This window comes from Colletotrichum siamense, assembly GCF_013390195.1.
Source record: "Colletotrichum siamense strain Cg363 chromosome Unknown KSG_Cg363_contig02, whole genome shotgun sequence".
In the NCBI taxonomy this organism is placed as follows: Eukaryota; Fungi; Ascomycota; class Sordariomycetes; order Glomerellales; family Glomerellaceae; genus Colletotrichum; species Colletotrichum siamense.
Window position 1 is genome coordinate 1,298,485 of NW_023501015.1, and position 17,085 is coordinate 1,315,569.

The 17,085-nt window shown below is 59.2% G+C and overlaps 6 protein-coding genes across 6 annotated transcripts; 4 read left to right on the forward strand and 2 right to left on the reverse strand.

Moving 5' to 3' along the window:
* Positions 1–1,467: 1,467 nt before the first annotated feature.
* On the forward strand, positions 1,468–2,573 carry CGCS363_v002342 (uncharacterized protein; the record flags this gene model as incomplete). The annotated part of the gene is made up of 3 exons (XM_036634191.1): positions 1,468–1,787; positions 1,841–2,341; positions 2,393–2,573. The coding sequence occupies 3 exons, from the start codon at positions 1,468–1,470 to the stop codon at positions 2,571–2,573; spliced, it is 1,002 nt and encodes a 333-aa protein (XP_036500667.1).
* Positions 2,574–4,100: 1,527 nt separating this feature from the next.
* CGCS363_v002343 (uncharacterized protein) lies at positions 4,101–4,606 on the reverse strand (the record flags this gene model as incomplete). Its single annotated transcript, XM_036634192.1, has 3 exons — positions 4,101–4,242; positions 4,307–4,459; positions 4,515–4,606. The coding sequence occupies 3 exons, from the start codon at positions 4,604–4,606 to the stop codon at positions 4,101–4,103; spliced, it is 387 nt and encodes a 128-aa protein (XP_036500666.1).
* A 1,080-nt stretch (positions 4,607–5,686) lies between these two features.
* On the forward strand, positions 5,687–7,065 carry fap1-7 (L-pipecolate oxidase; the record flags this gene model as incomplete). Its single annotated transcript, XM_036634193.1, has 3 exons — positions 5,687–6,506; positions 6,550–6,772; positions 6,819–7,065. 3 exons carry the CDS (start codon positions 5,687–5,689, stop codon positions 7,063–7,065), a joined length of 1,290 nt encoding a protein of 429 aa, XP_036500673.1.
* A 391-nt stretch (positions 7,066–7,456) lies between these two features.
* On the reverse strand, positions 7,457–8,214 carry RIB3 (3,4-dihydroxy-2-butanone 4-phosphate synthase; the record flags this gene model as incomplete). Its single annotated transcript, XM_036634194.1, has 2 exons — positions 7,457–8,091; positions 8,151–8,214. The coding sequence occupies 2 exons, from the start codon at positions 8,212–8,214 to the stop codon at positions 7,457–7,459; spliced, it is 699 nt and encodes a 232-aa protein (XP_036500672.1).
* An 888-nt stretch (positions 8,215–9,102) lies between these two features.
* Positions 9,103–9,966, forward strand: CGCS363_v002346 (Ubiquinone biosynthesis O-methyltransferase; the record flags this gene model as incomplete). Its single annotated transcript, XM_036634195.1, has 1 exon — positions 9,103–9,966. One exon carries the CDS (start codon positions 9,103–9,105, stop codon positions 9,964–9,966), a length of 864 nt encoding a protein of 287 aa, XP_036500671.1.
* An 809-nt stretch (positions 9,967–10,775) lies between these two features.
* On the forward strand, positions 10,776–14,186 carry CGCS363_v002347 (Nitrite reductase; the record flags this gene model as incomplete). The annotated part of the gene is made up of 3 exons (XM_036634196.1): positions 10,776–10,834; positions 10,880–11,030; positions 11,076–14,186. 3 exons carry the CDS (start codon positions 10,776–10,778, stop codon positions 14,184–14,186), a joined length of 3,321 nt encoding a protein of 1,106 aa, XP_036500670.1.
* Positions 14,187–17,085: the final 2,899 nt, after the last annotated feature.

Here is a 17,085-nt window from a genome sequence, read left to right on the forward strand (position 1 = left end):
CCCAGATAGCGCCATCCCGCCGTCACCGACACCGCCTATTTCCCGATCCTAGGGTTCCCGGCGGGCGGCCAGTGTCAGTGTCAGTGTCGACAAGTTGGAACAAGCAGCAAACAACGTCCGTCGTCGATTCCTCGACTCGCAGCACTGCAAATACGTGATGCCTTATCCGTGCTGCGGATCCGACAAAGTACCACACATGTTGACCACAATGCCATGCTACCAACAGCTGTGGGACCAACGGACCGCGGCCAAATGTGACGAGCTCCAACTTCGCAGTGTTCCAAGGCTACCTCTGCCCCACGACAAGGCCGCCGTGCCTGCCCGCTCCCCCCATCTTCCATCGTATGGCCCATGTTCTGGACCACATCTGCCCTGTCGCCAGCCGCATGCTTGCTTCTTCTTGTCACACCCCCGTTCCCTCTTTTGTCAATCGCTGCTTACACCTGCCAGGTAGCATCAAGTCAGGTACCTGACCTATGTTGGGACACCAGCGCGCGCGCGCCCGCTCTGCCTCTCTCTCTCTGTCCGCCGTCGCCATCGCCATCCATCTGCCTGCTACCTGACTTGACTGCTGCCCTGCCTGCTTACCGGACAGCAGCCATCTGGTCATTGGCCCCGAGCCTGATCTGTCCCAGACACGCAGCAGCAGCAGAGCATTAACCCGCTCTTCACTGGTCGTCATGCCTGTCCCCCTCATCTTGGCCTGGCCAAACGGGTCATTACGGGCATTACGGGCGTAGTGGGAGGCAAGGGACTTTCGCCCACGACTCACCTCAGAGACTCCTCGCACACCAGACACTCCTCCCCAAGTCGTTCCCTCGCAGCTCCAACTCCGCCCTCATGCTGCCCCCTCGCGTCCGGCTCGACCACGCGCCGTTCAATCTCTCGCTGCCGTTGCCGCTGTCTTCGCCCCCATCCATTCCACCCGGTGGGCAAGACGTCGAGCTTTTGGGTGTTCGCCGCTCTCCCCTCCCCCCGCGCGCGCGCTCTGGTCACGGTTGACCTCTCGCCATCATTACCTGATTATCTCTTTCCTCTTTTCCCGTAACGCTTGACTTGGCCCGCTCTCCACCCGCCTCCCCATCAACCGCCGTCCATCTCCCCCTGCTCGCAATCCTACAACTCTTTTGCTGAATTGTGACCTGGACCTTGGGCTGAGTCCTTTTTCCAAACCGGCGTTCTCCTCCGCTCTCGTCAATTTGCTGTTCCTCTCGCTGTTGGTGCGCCCAAACCTGAATCGCATCCCGTCGTTTGCTTTCCCATCTCGACCCGACCCACTTGGCGTTCCTCGACTGTTTCTTGATCCGTCGTTCCAACGGTCTTGACACCCACGCAGGCCACAGTCTGAGCTTGCTTCCTCGCACTTGACCGTTGTGGGAGGAGCTTTGATAACCTCGGCGGTCGCCACCTTGACCTGTTCGCCGGGAACTCGCATGCTGTCTTGTTTCCCCAGGACTCTCATACACCATGGCGGCCCTCGACATCCGCTCGCTGCTCCAGACAGACCAGCCGCTGGACCCCGAGACTGAAGCATTTCGACAATACAAGAGAGCCTGCCAGCTGCACCCGGGGGATATCCCACACAGAAACGAAGATGAGACCGTCCTGGCATACTACGGCAAGGCCTCGGTGCACGCCTTCGCCCGCGTGGCAGAGTTTATCGCGCTGCTCACGGACGAGCAGAACCTGCAGTCGACGGGCTACAACCTGGTGGATCAGGCGCTGTGCGAAAGAAAGCAGGGAATGGGCATCCTCGAGGTAGCAACGAAGCAGCGCAAGACACTCAGGTGGGTTGGAGGATCCGTTTGGATGGGTTTCCCAACACTGACACTTTTGGCAGGCAAATCAGCGAAACCGTGCTCAAGGCCCAGCGGGAGATACGAGACATTCTGGTGCAAGCCGAGGAACACGCTCACACCGAGCCCACGCGGCAGCCCGTGGCCCCAGAATCCTGCTCCAGGTCGTCCGTCTCCATCTCCACAGGCGTCTCGGGGTTCTCGACGGGGCCGTTTTCCGCGGCCGCATCGCAGTCGTCCGTCGGGACGTCTCTCGCCCGCGGGGACACGACACGCAGCGAACACGCCCGAAGCGACAGGCGGTCGCTCACCCCCGGCTCACCAGGGTACGATGACGACTACGACGGCGACGACTACGAGATGTCGGGCATGCACGACGGGCTCTCGATGGACGACGAGGTTGCGCGCGCAGACAAGATCGACATGGAGCAGCTGAAGCACAGGGGCAAGGGCCACTACATCTGCCCGGAATGGCGTTCGTGCCAGAAAGGGGGCAAGAAGGAGGACGGAGGCCCGCGGTATTTCACACGCAACTGCATGTTCAGGTATGGCGGAGTCCGTCACAACTCGAAGTATCATCGCTGACTGGCCCGCAGACAACACCTGCAAAAGCACTCCAAACCTCACAGGTGCAATCTGCCAGGGTGTCCGAACAAAGAGGGGTTCGCGAGGAAGGACCAGCTCGTCAGGCATCAGCTAAACGTCAAGCACGAAGACCCCAACGAGAGCCAGCCCCCGGTGACAACGACGACCTATTATCCCACGTCACGGAGGTAGCATTGCAGTAGTAGCAGCAGCGGAGGTTTACGGGATGGTCTGGGGATGGTTACATGAAAAAAAAAGTGAGGTGAGGGGGGCAGCAGCAGCGAGACAACGTCCCGAAGGGTTCGCACTTTCTCTTGTTTCCTCTGATTTGTGATAGCGCGCGTATATGGACTTTTGATGGCACAACGGGTAAACGATCTACGGAGTCTTGGCAAACTGGGTGTACTACTATCATGCGGCTGGATCACGAACGGTCTTTTAAAGTTATGGGCTGCATGGTCGGCCGTCTTTGAATGGGATGGCAGGAATAGCGAAAGGGCGCGGCGGGCGGATCAGGTCATGGCGATGACCATGTTTGGTTGGTTGGATGTTGGGCATCCAACCCGTTGTCATATGCGCTATTATGCGCGACGAAAGTATCAGACCAGTATGCTGGTTCCAACACGAATTCTCATCAGCACTTCATGGGTCAAACCCCGAGTGAAATGCCCCGAGTGAATGCCAACATTGACCGAGATCCAGTCAGCCCAATCGGTGGCCGTGGGCTCATCACTGTGCCTCTCATGAGCCTGCAACGTCGAGGTCTATGCGATGGCAGTGAAACATGGGCCAACCCATGCAGACGCCATCGCCGGTGGACAGATTCTTGTCTTGTCTGATTCTTGTTCTTGTTGGTGTTGGAGCAGATGAGCCGCCTGGGCTGACTCGTCTGCGAGAGTCATCACCAAGGTTCCTGCCAGGCCTGGATTCCAAGATGGACTGATAATTAGGCTGCTAAAAACGAGGCTGCTCTTCGGCTGTCATGCAAGGAGACCGATCTTCACCTACCGACATGGCAGCAGGAGGGCGTGCTCCGGGTTTGCGGCAAGGGCACAGGGGAGCAGAGCACGGGAAGCAGGCCGAACGGGCTCTTCTCCTGTCCTCTGCGGCGCAGCCTCCTCACCGTTTGTTTCCCGCAAGGCGGGGCATCCCCCGGGGCTGGTTGGTCGAGTGGGAGAGGGTTGCCTGCCCCGGGAATGTCTGTCACCGTTTCGTGCAGTCTTACACGGCATGCTGCGCAGAGCGTAAGGTAGGCGTGGCGATGTGTAACGCACCGCCGCGTGGGAAGGAAGATCTGATCCCGAATTGGCTGACGCGAGGCGCATCTGCCGCCTGGAAGGGTGTCTGCTGCATTCGCTTTTGTTATAAGCGATTGGTCGCGTACCGCCGTCGTGAGATTTTTCTCTTCGGCCTCGCCTGCGGGCATACACGAAGCCAGACGGATAGCCATGGCGTAATATACGGCAGGAGGTTGGAAAAGGGCAAACGTACGTCTTCTCTGGCGCCAACGCTAACGCGGCGACGAGGTGCTGGAGGGTGGCATAAAATGCCAGTCGTGGGCTTGGCCCATCGCCTGGGCCTTGCGGATGGCTGAGGTGGTACTACGTAGCTAAGCCGGTCTGGTCAGAGATGGGAAATAACGGGAAATGTGATGGGCTTCGAATTTCCCATGTGCCATGTCATAATCGACGGAGTCGGACATGAAGCCCGACTGAACCCCTACTTGGCTGAGCACATCTCCTGCTTCGCTCGAGTTACACCTGGAAGCAGGACGTGAGATTCAGCAGCGATGTTCTCGATCTGGATATATCGAGGCATGGCGGATTGCAGATTCTGTCGATGGCGCATCATGGACCTGATTCTGGCCGCGAGATCAGAATGTGAAGATGGACAACCGAAAAAGAAACGACGGCCAGGAGACTGACACACACGTGTGGACATGATCCGGATAAGGAGCACAATACTGGGGCGGGCGGGAATCGCTGAAGGTTGCCCATCGAGGCAAGTTTCGCTGATATCGGCACCCCAGGCGGAGTCGACACCCGGCGATGTGATGTCGGGTGAGGGAAGGGGAAAGCTGGCTAGCGTGTCAGTGAACAGGGTCCTGGGAGAAGGGATACCAAAGTTCCTTACGCTTTTTGCTCAGTGGGCTGGGCTGGGCCGCGTTGGGGGCGTCTAGAGAGAGAATCTTGGAAGAAAGAGAAAGCAGAAAAGAGGACGGCCATTTTGGTATGATTCTGCCTTAGCGATATGGGGACGTTTACCGGGTTCGTTTTAGCGACGAGACACCATGCACTAGATCGAAGGGGAGGTGCGGTGCGGATGGACGTGAAATGCGGTGCCCTGGCTGTTCTCAGAGGAAAGAACGCTATTGACATGAAAAAGGCGGGGCGCCAATGGGAGCACACCGTTCGGGCGCCCCAATCAGCGTGCCCGGAGCTCCCTCCTTGTCGAGTTGCGTTGGACCAGAGGAGGGGCGATGGGCATGGTGAACGGCGGCCGTGGTTGAGATCGTGCCTTCCAACCACACCCACACAGTGACAACCCCCCTTGCTTGCCATACCATTCAGCTTACACACCCACTCTGGCAACCGTCATGTCACAACTCTTTTTCCACGAGCCCAACGTACCTTTTCAGGCACACAGAATGGACCTGTTGATTTGCAGATCTGTCTCCCGGAAGGTCTTCATCTCGAGCCGCGGGGGGCCTGGCTGACGACCTCTGGCCAGACGTAGAGAGACACCGGATCATATACCGGGTATCTGCCTCACTTGCCTCTTTCTCAAGACCGAAACAATGACGGGGCGAGTGCCATGGCTTGGGGCCCATACGTGATGATGCGTGCTAGTTTATTCCCGCCCGTTCGTGTCGCAGCCGCGTTAGTTTCTTTCTGCGCCGCGGCCGCTGGGATATGGATTGTTCAAGGATGCCAAAGTCAGATCATTCCATCCAGCTGACGACATGGAATTCTGTCCCTGCCCGGGATGGGAGATGCCGGTCTGCTGGTCTTGGATGGGGGTTTCCTGCACTGCCGCCGGGTGGGCGTCTCGAGGGGGAAGTTTGAAGCACCTTTCTCGAGGAACGGGGTGAGGTTGCGGTCGATGGCCGACGGGTACAACACCGGTGCGTATCGAGCTCTTTCTCCTCTGCCTGTCTTTTCCGTCTTGATGTTCCATGAGGAGAGCGGTGCTGACGTTTCTTGTATAAAAGGCTCGTGGCTTGCCCCTGAGATGGGAAAGTTTTGTCGATATCCAAGCAGCTCTTCACTTACACAAGACACACTAATCATACATCGTTATAAATCATGGCTGTCAAGACGAGAGAGCGCATCATCGTTGTCGGTGCCGGCGTCTTTGGCGCCTCCACGGCCCTCGCTTTCCAGTACAGCAACACGTACAAGGACTACGACATTGTCGTGGTTGACCGTGATCCCCACGCGGACCCTGCCTCAGCGTCTCATGACCTCTCCAAGATTGTCAGGAGTGACTACGCCATCCCGGTTCACATCGAGATGGCGCGGGCTGCCATGGACATGTGGCTCGAGGACCCCTTTTTCAAGGAGTTCTTCCACCGTGTGGGCATGTACCGGTGCCAGCCGGACGACTTCAACCAGCAGAGCCTGCAGGCGTACAAGCAGCTCGGATATCCCACCAAGTCTCGGTGGATGACGGTCGACGAGGTGCGCAAGCAGACGCCCGTCTTTGCCAACGCCGACTTTGGGACCTCGGACAAGGTGATGTACAACCCTGACTTTGGCTACGTCGATGCCGCGCTTGCCTTGGAGGCGACCCGTCGGGAAGCCTTCAGCCACCCGAGAGTCGATCTTGTCGTGGGTGACGTGCAGAACCTCACTTTTGACGAGTCCGGCCACTGCGCGGGCGTCAACGTCTTGCTGCAGGACGGCACCACTCAGGAGCTCAGGGGCAAGGTGGTGTTGTGCACCGGCGCACGAACTGCCACCTTGCTCGAGAAGAGCGCCCCCGAGAGAAAGGAGCTCCACGCAGGCGAGAGACTCAAGGCCACCGGCGCCATCAGCTTCACCGTACGCATCGACGGGGAGCTCAAGGAGCGTTTCGACGCCGGCCCCGTCCCCGTCTGGAAGAACCGAGTGAACGAAGTGATGGGTAAGTACGTTCATCATAAGAGAGGGCCGTGCTGACGTATCAGGCGAGCTGGTGTCGTACAAGGACGGCCTGCTCAAGTTCAACCGCGACGGGTGCTGGACGCTTGAGAAGGACAGGGAAATCCTCGTCCCAACCGACGCGAACCTGACCCGGTGGGTCGACGACATTGACCAGAACGACATCAAGAAGCTCTGTCGTGAGACCCTGGTTGGCCTGTGCGGCAAGGAGCTCGAGAGCTGTGAGATTGAAGAGTACCGTTTCTGCTGGTAAGTCGTGTCTGAGACAGTCGTGAACGTCTACTGATGCCGCCAGGGACTCATACACCCCCAACCACGACTTCTTCATCGGTGAGCACCCCCGCTGCGACAACCTCTACCTCGCCACGGGCGGCTCGTTCCACGGCTGGAAGTTCCTGCCCGTCATTGGCAAAAAGGTGGTTGCCATGCTGGAGGGCAAGCTCTCGGAGCAGGAAAAGCAGATGTGGGCGTGGGACCGCACGAACCCCGACGCCGCCAACACCACATACCACGTCAACGGCGCGCTGGAGGAGATGCAGTAGGCGCGGCAGGCGTGACGCAGTAGGCGGGGAGCGAAGGCGGTCATTTAAGCAATACGGGTGCATGGCTGGCGTTACTAGACGGACACCTACTGGGCTGGTCATCATCATTTTGCGGGTACGGAGCACATGTGGGATCATGTCGCACATTTGGATTATGCCGAATACACATCTTACACGGTTGAACGACGCTCGCCGGTAACAGAGTGGTGTCTTTTGTGTGCCTCTCAGTGATGCTATACCAACCAGTACCCAATGCGCCGAAACGAGCGCAAACAGTGTATGTGACGAATTCCCAAGCGCCTTTTGCCAACCCGACATGGGTATATGTGGCCGGTCATGGACTCGGCTTTCTGCTGTTCTTCCTCTTGTCGTCTCCCCCGTCCTTACCCCCCTACGACGAGCCATTGACGTCCAGCTTGCCCTGCGTCTTCTCCAGGTACGTCACCAGATCCGCAATCGTGCACACCTTGAGCCCGAACCGTCTCGCAAAGTCGATGCACTGCTCGCCCCTCATCATGCCCGGGTTCTCGTGCACGGCCTGGCCCTCGACGACGGTGCCGTCGTCGACCAGCTCGCAGATGGCGCCGGCCTCCTTCTTGCCGGCCAGGCGACAAAAGTCGACGGCGGCCTCGGTGTGGCCCCTCCGCTCGCGCACGCCGCCCTGGCGCGCGCGCAGCGGCAGCACGTGGCCGGGGCGGCGCAGGTCGGCGGGCTTCGCGGCGGGGTCGGCGAGAACCCTGCACGTGAGGGCGCGGTCGTGGGCGGAGATGCCGGTGGTGACGGCCTCGTCGGCGGCGTCGACGGAGACGGCGTAGGCGGTGCCGCGGGGGTCCTCGTTTGAGGTGACCATCTGCGGCAGGTCGAGGCGGTCGAGGATGGCGGGGCTGAGGGGCGCGCAGACGTAGCCCGACGAGTGGCGGATCATGAAGCCCATCTGGGCGGTGGTGAGGGACTCGGCGGCGATGATGAGGTCGGCTTCGTTCTCGCGCGAGGGGTCGTCGAGCACGACGAGGAACTCGCCGTTGCCTGGGGATTTGGGTCAGCGGGGCAGTCATAGACAATGCGGGATGCGCGGGACGGCGTACGGAAGGCCTCAATGGCATCCGGGATGGAGTCAAACTTGGACTCGTCTATTGTCGAGGAGGGCATCGCGGCGTTTGGGTCTGTGGTTGGCGGTGGAAGGGTGAGGTTGGCGGCGTGGAGGAGGGGGACGTTGGAGGGGTAGTTGAAAGCGGCTCCGAGGGAAATTTAGTGGTGTTTTGCGGTTGCGGGCACACGGTTCGGGCAGGGGTCCTCGTTTTCTTCACTGCGCTAGGGATTCCGTCATGCGAGAGGACCCGCGACAACCGGCAGCGGGCAGATAGGGAATCTTGCAGGTGGAATTGACGGTAACCGCCGGCGGGTAAAGCACTTTTACAACGTGTTCTCACGATGCGCCGGTCGCTGGACTTAATAATCTATCGGGCGATGCTGAGCAGAGAGGACACCCCAAGAAGCCCACCCGTCGCCAATCGGTTGACTCATGATGTGCCTGTCATCCATGGTTCCCATGTGCCTGGACCAGGGCGCCGACCACGCCGAGGATTCTCGGCCTGCGCGGGTTGTTTCTTGTTTGCTCGGTCGGCGGTCGGGCTTGCTGGCGTCCAGGGCCCCTGTGGCGCCTTCTTTCAGATGCGAACGGCACCAAACCGATAGCGGGCTCGGTGAATTACGTAAGGATTGCGAACCGTCCGAGGGCCCGCCGATTACACAGGTGATGGCCTGGCTGACAAACCTTGGTGGAAGCACCCGCGCGGCCCCGTTTGATTGTTCATGAGGTGTTCCTGGGGCCGGGAGTGCACATCTAGGATAAGGGTCCGCCGCCGACTTTGCGGTGGAAATCCCGTGCCTGCAGAACGTCTGCCATCTGCAATGCAGTTGACAGGGGTGCACTGACGGTCGGCAACAGCGCCGACGGGAAGCCAGAATTTCAGCGGATCTCCTGCTTTGTCATCACGATTGCAGGATTCATTTCTGCACACCACCGCAACACCAGCAATGGCATCGTCACGCCCAGCAGCCGCCCTGCTGCGCTCGTTGCGGGCGAGGCCTCTCGTCGCGGCCTCCCGCGCGGCTACGACGTCACCTCTCCTCCGAGCCGGGCTGCATCCCCGCCGGTTCAACTCGACCTTCTCCTCCGTCTCTCCCGACGAGGTCGAGCACTTCAACGCCCTCGCCGCCGACTGGTGGGACCCCCACGGCTCCTCGCGGCTGCTGCACCTGATGAACCCGCTCCGACACACCTTCATCCGCGACTGCCTCAACAGCCAGTACGACGCGCCGTCGACGCCGTCCCGGTTCCTCGACGTCGGATGCGGCGGCGGCATCTTCGCTGAGAGCGCCGCCCGGCTGCCCGACACCACCGCCGTGACGGCCATCGACCCGACGCCCGGCGTGCTCGCCATCGCCAAGGCGCACGCGAGGAGGGACCCCGCGCTGAGGGGCAGGCTGGAGTACAAGTCCGCCACGATCGAGACGCTGCCCGTGCCGGCGCAGCTGTACGACGTCGTGTCCGTGTTCGAGGTCGTCGAGCACGTGTCGTCGCCGGAGGAGTTCCTGGACCGCTGCGCGCCGTTTGTGAAGCCCGGCGGGTGGCTCGTCGGCAGCACCATCGCGCGGACGTGGATGAGCTGGTTCACGACGAACCTCATCGCTGAAGATATATTGGGCATCGTGCCCAAGGGCACCCACGACTGGCGCAAGTACATCAACGACCACGAGCTCAAGGGCATGTTCATGGGCAAGGGCTGGGAGATGCCGCGCGTCCTGGGCGTCGTCTACGTGCCCGGCCTGGGTTGGAAGGAGGTCAAGGGCAGCGAGAAGGTGGGCAACTACTTTTTCGGCGTCAGGAGGGTGGCGTGAGGTTGACTGTATGATACTGTAAACTACTGGTGATACCCTAGAAGGAATACGGGACTGGATTGCCATCTGGTTGATTGGGCGTTCGTTATGAAATGATGGGATCCAGTCGGACGCAAGTGAGTTGACTTCAATCAGACATCGTCAGCTGGAGGCTCCAGGGAGGCTTCGTTGTCCAATCAAACACCCTACAAATCAGATTAGCTCCCGCTTATCTGCCGTGAAGAAGAGTTTCCTTTCTCCTAGGAGACAGCAGCAAGAAGAATCTCCCCACGTCCTTAGTTTCATGGGCAAAGAGAAATGCGGCTAGCAGGCCAGAGACGTCTTTCTCCGCGGGCGTAGCCAGGGCCGCCCGCTGCGGGCCGCAATCCTCCGTTTCTGATTGGTCAACACCAACCTTATCATCCGATGGCAGCTCACCTTATCACCACGAGCGACCTAGAATGCGATACAACGACCAACCTGTAATGCACCCGTGCCACCCTCCACCAGAACGCACTCACATGTCCCTGCACGCCATGCGCAGACATGGCCGTGTGGCACGGAAACTCTGGTTTCGACCGTGGAAATGCATCGTTCAGACCGCCGCCGTCCAATCAGGTGCGGCCGTTCCTGGGACGTCATGGACCAACTCCCGGAGATGCTGATCCCAGCGGATCGTGCCAACTGACTTCATTGTGAGGCGACAAGACGATGCGCTGTTTATAATACGGCCCTGGAGTGTGTTCGCTTGTGTGTCTGTTCCATTTTGTTCCGTTTGCTCTTCGAACCCCCAACTCTGTTCGTGTCTCAGTAGCGTTTGGCATCTCACGATGGCGGAACGAAAGAGGCTCGTAGTCGTCGGCCTGGGCATGGTCGGCATGGCCTTCATGTGAGTCTGCGCGTGGTGTTGGAGGCCTTGGCTGACGTTTCGCAGAGAAAAGATGCTGAAGCTGGATGCGCGGACAAATGAGTACAGCATCACAATCATCGGGGAGGAGCCCTACCTGGCTTACAACCGCGTGGGGTTGACGAGCTTCTTTGACCACCGCAAGATTGAGAACCTCTACCTCAACCCGGAGGAATGGGTACGTGGTTGTTGCTGCATTCGTGGCTCACGCTGACGTGCGTAGTATCGCGGCGCTCCCCAAGGTTCCCTGGGATACCACATCAACACCAAAGTAACGGATATTGACTCCCAAGCAAAGACGATACTTTGCTCGAACGGTGAAGTCGTCTCTTATGACGTACTGGTCCTGGCCACCGGCTCAGACGCCGTTCTTCCAAAACACACTCCCGGCCATGACGCAACGGGTGTTTTCGTCTACCGCACAATCGACGACCTCAACAAGCTCATCGCCTTTGCCGGCACAAGAAAAGGCACCGACGGAGCAGTCGTCGGCGGTGGTCTGCTCGGTCTGGAGGCTGCCAAGGCCATGGTCGATCTTGAATGCTTCAACCAAGTCAAGATCATTGAAAGGAATCGCTGGGTCTTGAGTCGCCAGATTGATGAAGATGCCGGTGCCATGGTGGTGGACCAAGTACGGAACCTCGGCCTCGACATCATGCTCAGCAAACGAGTCGGAGAGATTGAGACCACCGAGGACAACCACGTCAAGGGCGTGCGTTTCGAGGACGGCGAACGCCTCGACTGTTCGGCCATTTGCTTCGCTATTGGTGTACGGCCACGAGATGATCTCGCACGCAAGGCGGGCATCAAGTGTGCTGATCGCGGCGGCGGCATCATTGTCAACGACGACATGAGCACCAGCATTCCCGACATCTACGCCATCGGCGAGTGCGCCAGCTGGAAGGGCATGGCGTTCGGCTTGATTGGCCCCGGCGTCGAGATGGCCGACGTCCTCTCCTTCAACCTCACACAAGCCAAGCTGCACCAGCCGCGGATATTCAAGAGGCCAGACCTCAGCACAAAACTCAAGCTGCTCGGGGTCGACGTGGCGAGCTTTGGCGACTACTTTGCCGATACACAAGGACCGAAGTCCCTGCCTCCAAAAGCGGCAAGGAGGGCGAAGAAAGACGAGCAGAGCACTATCGAGACGTTAACCAACGGCCTGCCACCGGCCCCGGTCAAGGCGTTGACATACCGTGACCCGTTCCAGAATGTGTACAAAAAGTACATCTTCACCGAGGACGGCAAGTACCTGCTTGGCGGTATCATGATAGGCGACACCAAAGACTACATCAAGCTCGTGCCGTTGGTCAAGAACATGAAGGAGCTCGACATGCCGCCCAGCCAGCTGATCCTGGGTGCTAAGAAGGAGGGCGAAGACGATGGGGACGACCTAACGGACGACACCCAGATCTGCTCGTGCCACAACGTGACGAAAGGAGACGTCGTTAACTCGGTAAAAGACGGCACCTGTAAGACCCTCGGCGAGGTCAAGACCTGCACAAAAGCCGGCACGGGCTGCGGTGGCTGCATGCCGCTCGTCACCACCATCTTCAACAAGACGATGCTGTCCATGGGCAACGAGGTGAAGAACCACCTCTGTGCCCACTTCAACTACTCCCGCGCCGACCTCTACAACATCATCCTCGTCAAGAAGCTCAAGACGTTTGAGGATGTCATGAGAGAGGCCGGCAGCGACCCTGCGTCCATGGGCTGCGAAGTCTGCAAGCCCACCTGCGGCAGCATCTTCTCCTCGCTGTGGAACCGCCACGTCATGGACACACCGATGCACGGCCTGCAAGAGACCAACGACCGCTTCCTCGGCAACATCCAGCGCAACGGCACGTACAGCGTCGTCCCGCGTGTGTCTGCCGGCGAGATCACCCCCGATAAACTCATCGTCATCGGCGAGGTGGCCAGCAAGTACAACCTGTACACCAAGATCACCGGCGGGCAGCGCATTGACATGTTTGGCGCAAAGAAGCAGGACCTCTTGGATATCTGGAAGACGCTCGTCGAGGCCGGCATGGAGTCGGGCCACGCTTACGCCAAGTCGCTTAGGACCGTCAAGAGCTGTGTAGGGACGACCTGGTGCCGATACGGCATTGGTGACAGTGTTGGCATGGCCGTCCGGTTGGAGGAGCGGTACAAGAGCATTCGCGCGCCGCACAAGATCAAGGGCGGCGTCAGCGGCTGCGTCCGCGAGTGTGCCGAAGCGCAGAACAAGGATTTCGGTCTCATTGCCACCGAAAAGGGCTTCAACATCTTTGTCGCCGGCAACGGTGGCGCCAAGCCAAAGCACTCGGAGCTGCTCGCCAAAGACGTCCCCCCATCCGAGGTCATCCCCATCATCGACAGATACCTCATGTTCTATATCCGCACCGGCGACAAACTCCAGCGAACCGCCCGCTGGTTGGAGAATCTCCCGGGCGGCATCAAGTACCTGCAGGAGGTCGTCCTCGAAGACAAGCTGGGCATCTGCGCCTCTCTCGAAGCACAGATGCAGGAGCTCGTCGACAGCTTCTTTGACGAGTGGGCCGAGGCGATCAAGAACCCCCAAATCGCCGCCAAGTTCAAGCAGTTCAACAACACCGAGGAGACGCTCGAGAATATGGAGGTCGAGCTCGACCGCGACCAGCCCCGCCCGGTGTACTGGGCCAAGGACTCGGCCAAGGAAGACTTCAAGGGCCTCATCAGCAGGTGGAGCAGCATGGCGTGGCAGCCGATGCTTCCAGCGAGTCACTTCTTTGGCGCCGACGAGACGCCCAACGGCATCTCTGCGACCGTCAAGCGGGGAGACACGCAGCTGGCCATCTGGCGGATCCGCGGTAGGTACTACGCCACACAGCAAATGTGCCCGCACAAGCGCGCCTTTGTGCTTTCGGACGGCCTCATCGGCGAGGATCTCGGGACCGACACGTGCAGCGACGCGAAGAAGCCCGACTCGGGATGCAGCACCAACGGCGACGCCAAGCGGTCCGCGCCGTGGGTGTCGTGTCCGTACCACAAGCGCAACTTTGACCTGGCCAACGGCGACTGCAAGACGGACGCAGAGCTCAGCATCGCGACGTTCCCGGTGGAAGAGCGTCCGGACGGCATGATATACTTGAAGCTGCCGCCCGTCGAGGAGCTTGACGCCGCGTTGGGGACCGCAAAATGGATGGTGAAGAAGGGCGAGGCGGGGAGCAGCCCGTTTGAGCAGCTAGATAAGAAGATTAACTTCAAGGGCCACCGTGGGAAGAAGCCTGGCGTGAGGCCACTGGGGACGTTGAAGATGCACAAGGCAGCGCAGCTCGCAGTCGGTGGGGGGTGTGGGAGTGCGCCGGATTGGTGAGGACTAGACGATGGCATTGTTGAATATTGAATGGTTGGGCGTACGCGGGAGGCGGCAAAAATGAAGCGTTCGGCCTTAGATATGTCTGTTAGCGATGAAAAATGATGCGGGGTGTTACAGCTCCTCGATTCTTACCTGCCAAGAATGAACTTACTGAAATGCTGGTATTCGAAGAGACAAAATCGATTACTCTATACGAGAGAAAGCTTAGAACGACTAAGACCCAGCTGGCCATGAAGACTATCATACAACGACTGCGTCGAAAGTGTCCTGCGGGCGATTGACATATGTTGCGACAAGAGTAGTTGGTGTTACGAATGTTCAAACCCGTAAGTTGACGTGGTTCTCTGTGTCGAGGTCTGATGTGGTTGGTGTAAAGTTTGAGTGTTGCGCTCAGCGGGATGCGTCCGCTAGAACGCAGAAAGCATTACACGCGATTGGCCGTTGGTGTTGAATTATGGGTCCTTCGGATTTGGACCTTCCAGGTCTCCGACTGCATCTCATCGACTTGAGGCCATCATGCTGAAAACACAGTGTTTATTCGAGTTTTGCTGATGGATCTAAGAATTAGTGTCGAGTATGACTTGAGACCTTTTCTTATCATCTACGGTAGCACCATTCACGCGCAGCTTGTCGACTGGAATCTTACTCATTCCAGACGAGGCACAGTGCGAGGACACCACCTTCGCGTGCCACGGTACAAGATTCGGGTTTCTTGTGAAGCAGGAAGATGTCCTTTGCTACCTTACATATAATACAAAGGAGTTTTTCTAGCCTGGTATTGTTCACCATAACTTCAATCAACGTACCCAAAACCCTCATAAGGACGATGGTAGCAGAGAAAACGAAAGGGGGAGCGATGCAGACGACAACACAGACGACGACGACAGAGACGACGATAGACGATAACTTTAACGACGGTGACGATAATAGCAATAATAATGATAGTAATGATAGCGACGACGATGTGTTTGGATTGCACGTGTGGGTGGACACCGCCCGGCCTGTAAACCCCCCCTCCCCCCCTGGGCATCTATGCATTTCACATGACAGCTTAGTTGAATTGAAATGCACACGTGGAATCTGACCAGCTTTTCAGCAGCAGCTTCATTCAAGGCACATCACATATCACGGAGCAAATACATGAAGGCAACGAAAGTCTATTCAGGCAAATCTACACACCACCCATCCCGCGAATCCTCCAGTGGGCAGCAAACACGAACATCATGACCTCCTTGTCTGCCAGCCTCAGCTGGAACGACTCTACCCCCGTCGGGGCGCCTACTGCGACGCGGATGCCCGCCATGTCGAGGCAGCTGACGTCTATGAACCACATCTTCCGCGTGCCCTTGAGCCAGACGAGGGCCACGTCCCAGCTCTTGCTCTTGACCAGGCACAGCGTCTCGTCGCCCCGCGACGCCTGCGCCGTGGACCACTCGCTGCCACCGGGCTCCGGCCGGGTGCCCCCCACGAACGCCCGCTCCAGCATCGCCAGCGGCGAGACCTGGCTGGGTGCAAGGTCCCCGAGCTCTGCCCAGCGCGCCGACAGCACGTCGCACACGGCGGTGATCTGGGCCTGGTGCGCCAGTCGGCGGCTTTCGGGCGACGACGTCTCGACCCGTTCGCGGCACGCCTGCACGAGCAGCCTCATGACCGCGGGATACACGGCGGGGGCCTCCCCCAGACACTCGGCCAGCCGCCGCATCAGACCGGCGAAGCAGTCCGGCTTCCAGGGCGCCTCGCTCTGCACGGCGGACAGGACGGCGAGCATCACCTCGGGCAGCGCCAGCCCGGGGTAGTCCATCTCCACTGCGGTGTCGGTCCACGTCGTGTGGACGAGCCACGGGTCGTGGGCGGTCGCCGTGCACGCTAGCTCACACTCGCGGACCGTCTTGAAGAACGACATGTACAGGTTCTTCTCGCCGTCGTCGCGCAGAAACTCGGTCCACCTCCTCTCAGACGCGGCGCCCTGCTGTCGCAGCTCGCTCAGCTGGGTTTCGAGGGCCACGGCACGGCTGGTTTCGTCATCCATCTTGCCCTTCAGCTCGTCCATGTGCTTCTGGAGGCTCGCGCTGTGCTGCCTCGACACATCGGCCAGCCTGTCCTCGACCTCCTTCACGCTCTGCCGCGACGCGGTCTCGGCCGCCTGCACGCGGTCGTCTGCGTTCCTCGTCGCATCGTCCGCGGCCGTGGTCGCCTCCTGCAGCTCGTCCCTGAGCCTCGTGATCTTGTTGTCCCGCGCCGTCACGTCCGCTGACGCCTTCTCGAAAGCAGTCTGGCGATCCCTGGACTGCTGCCTCTCCGCTTCGAGCTTCTTCTGCAGGTCGTCTACCGCCGCGTCACGCGACCCCAAGTCGCCTTCGAGCTCGATCACTCGTTGCCGCTCGGACTCCAGGGCCTCGTTCGCCCGCTTGGCGTCCTCCAGCGCCGTGTTCTTCTGGCGCTTCTCCTGGGCGAGCTGCAGTTCCATCCTTTCGGCGTTGGTTTTGGCGGCGAGCTCGACTCGTGTCTTCTCTCCCTCGGCGTGTATTTTGGACCGAGTGAGACTTTCAATCTTCTTTCCCGCGCACTCTTTCAAGGTCTCTTGTCCGCTCTTTTCTGCTTCCAGCTTATCCTTGAGATTTGAAGCCTCCAGCTTTAGCTGATGCTCGCGCAATCTCGCTGCAGAGGCCGCCTTCTCGGAATCCGTCTCAGCCTGCTCGCGCGCCTTCTTCAGTGCTGCCTCGGCTTGGCGCAACTTCTGGGCGAGATCTGCCTTCTCCGTCGTCGCCTTCTTCAATTCCTCTTCGGCAATAGGCAGCCTCTGCACGACCTCATTGAGTGTCTGGTTGGCGACCATGCTGCTAGTGTTCTCCATATACAGTTTATGCGCGTGCTTCTCCATCGCCTTATACTCTGC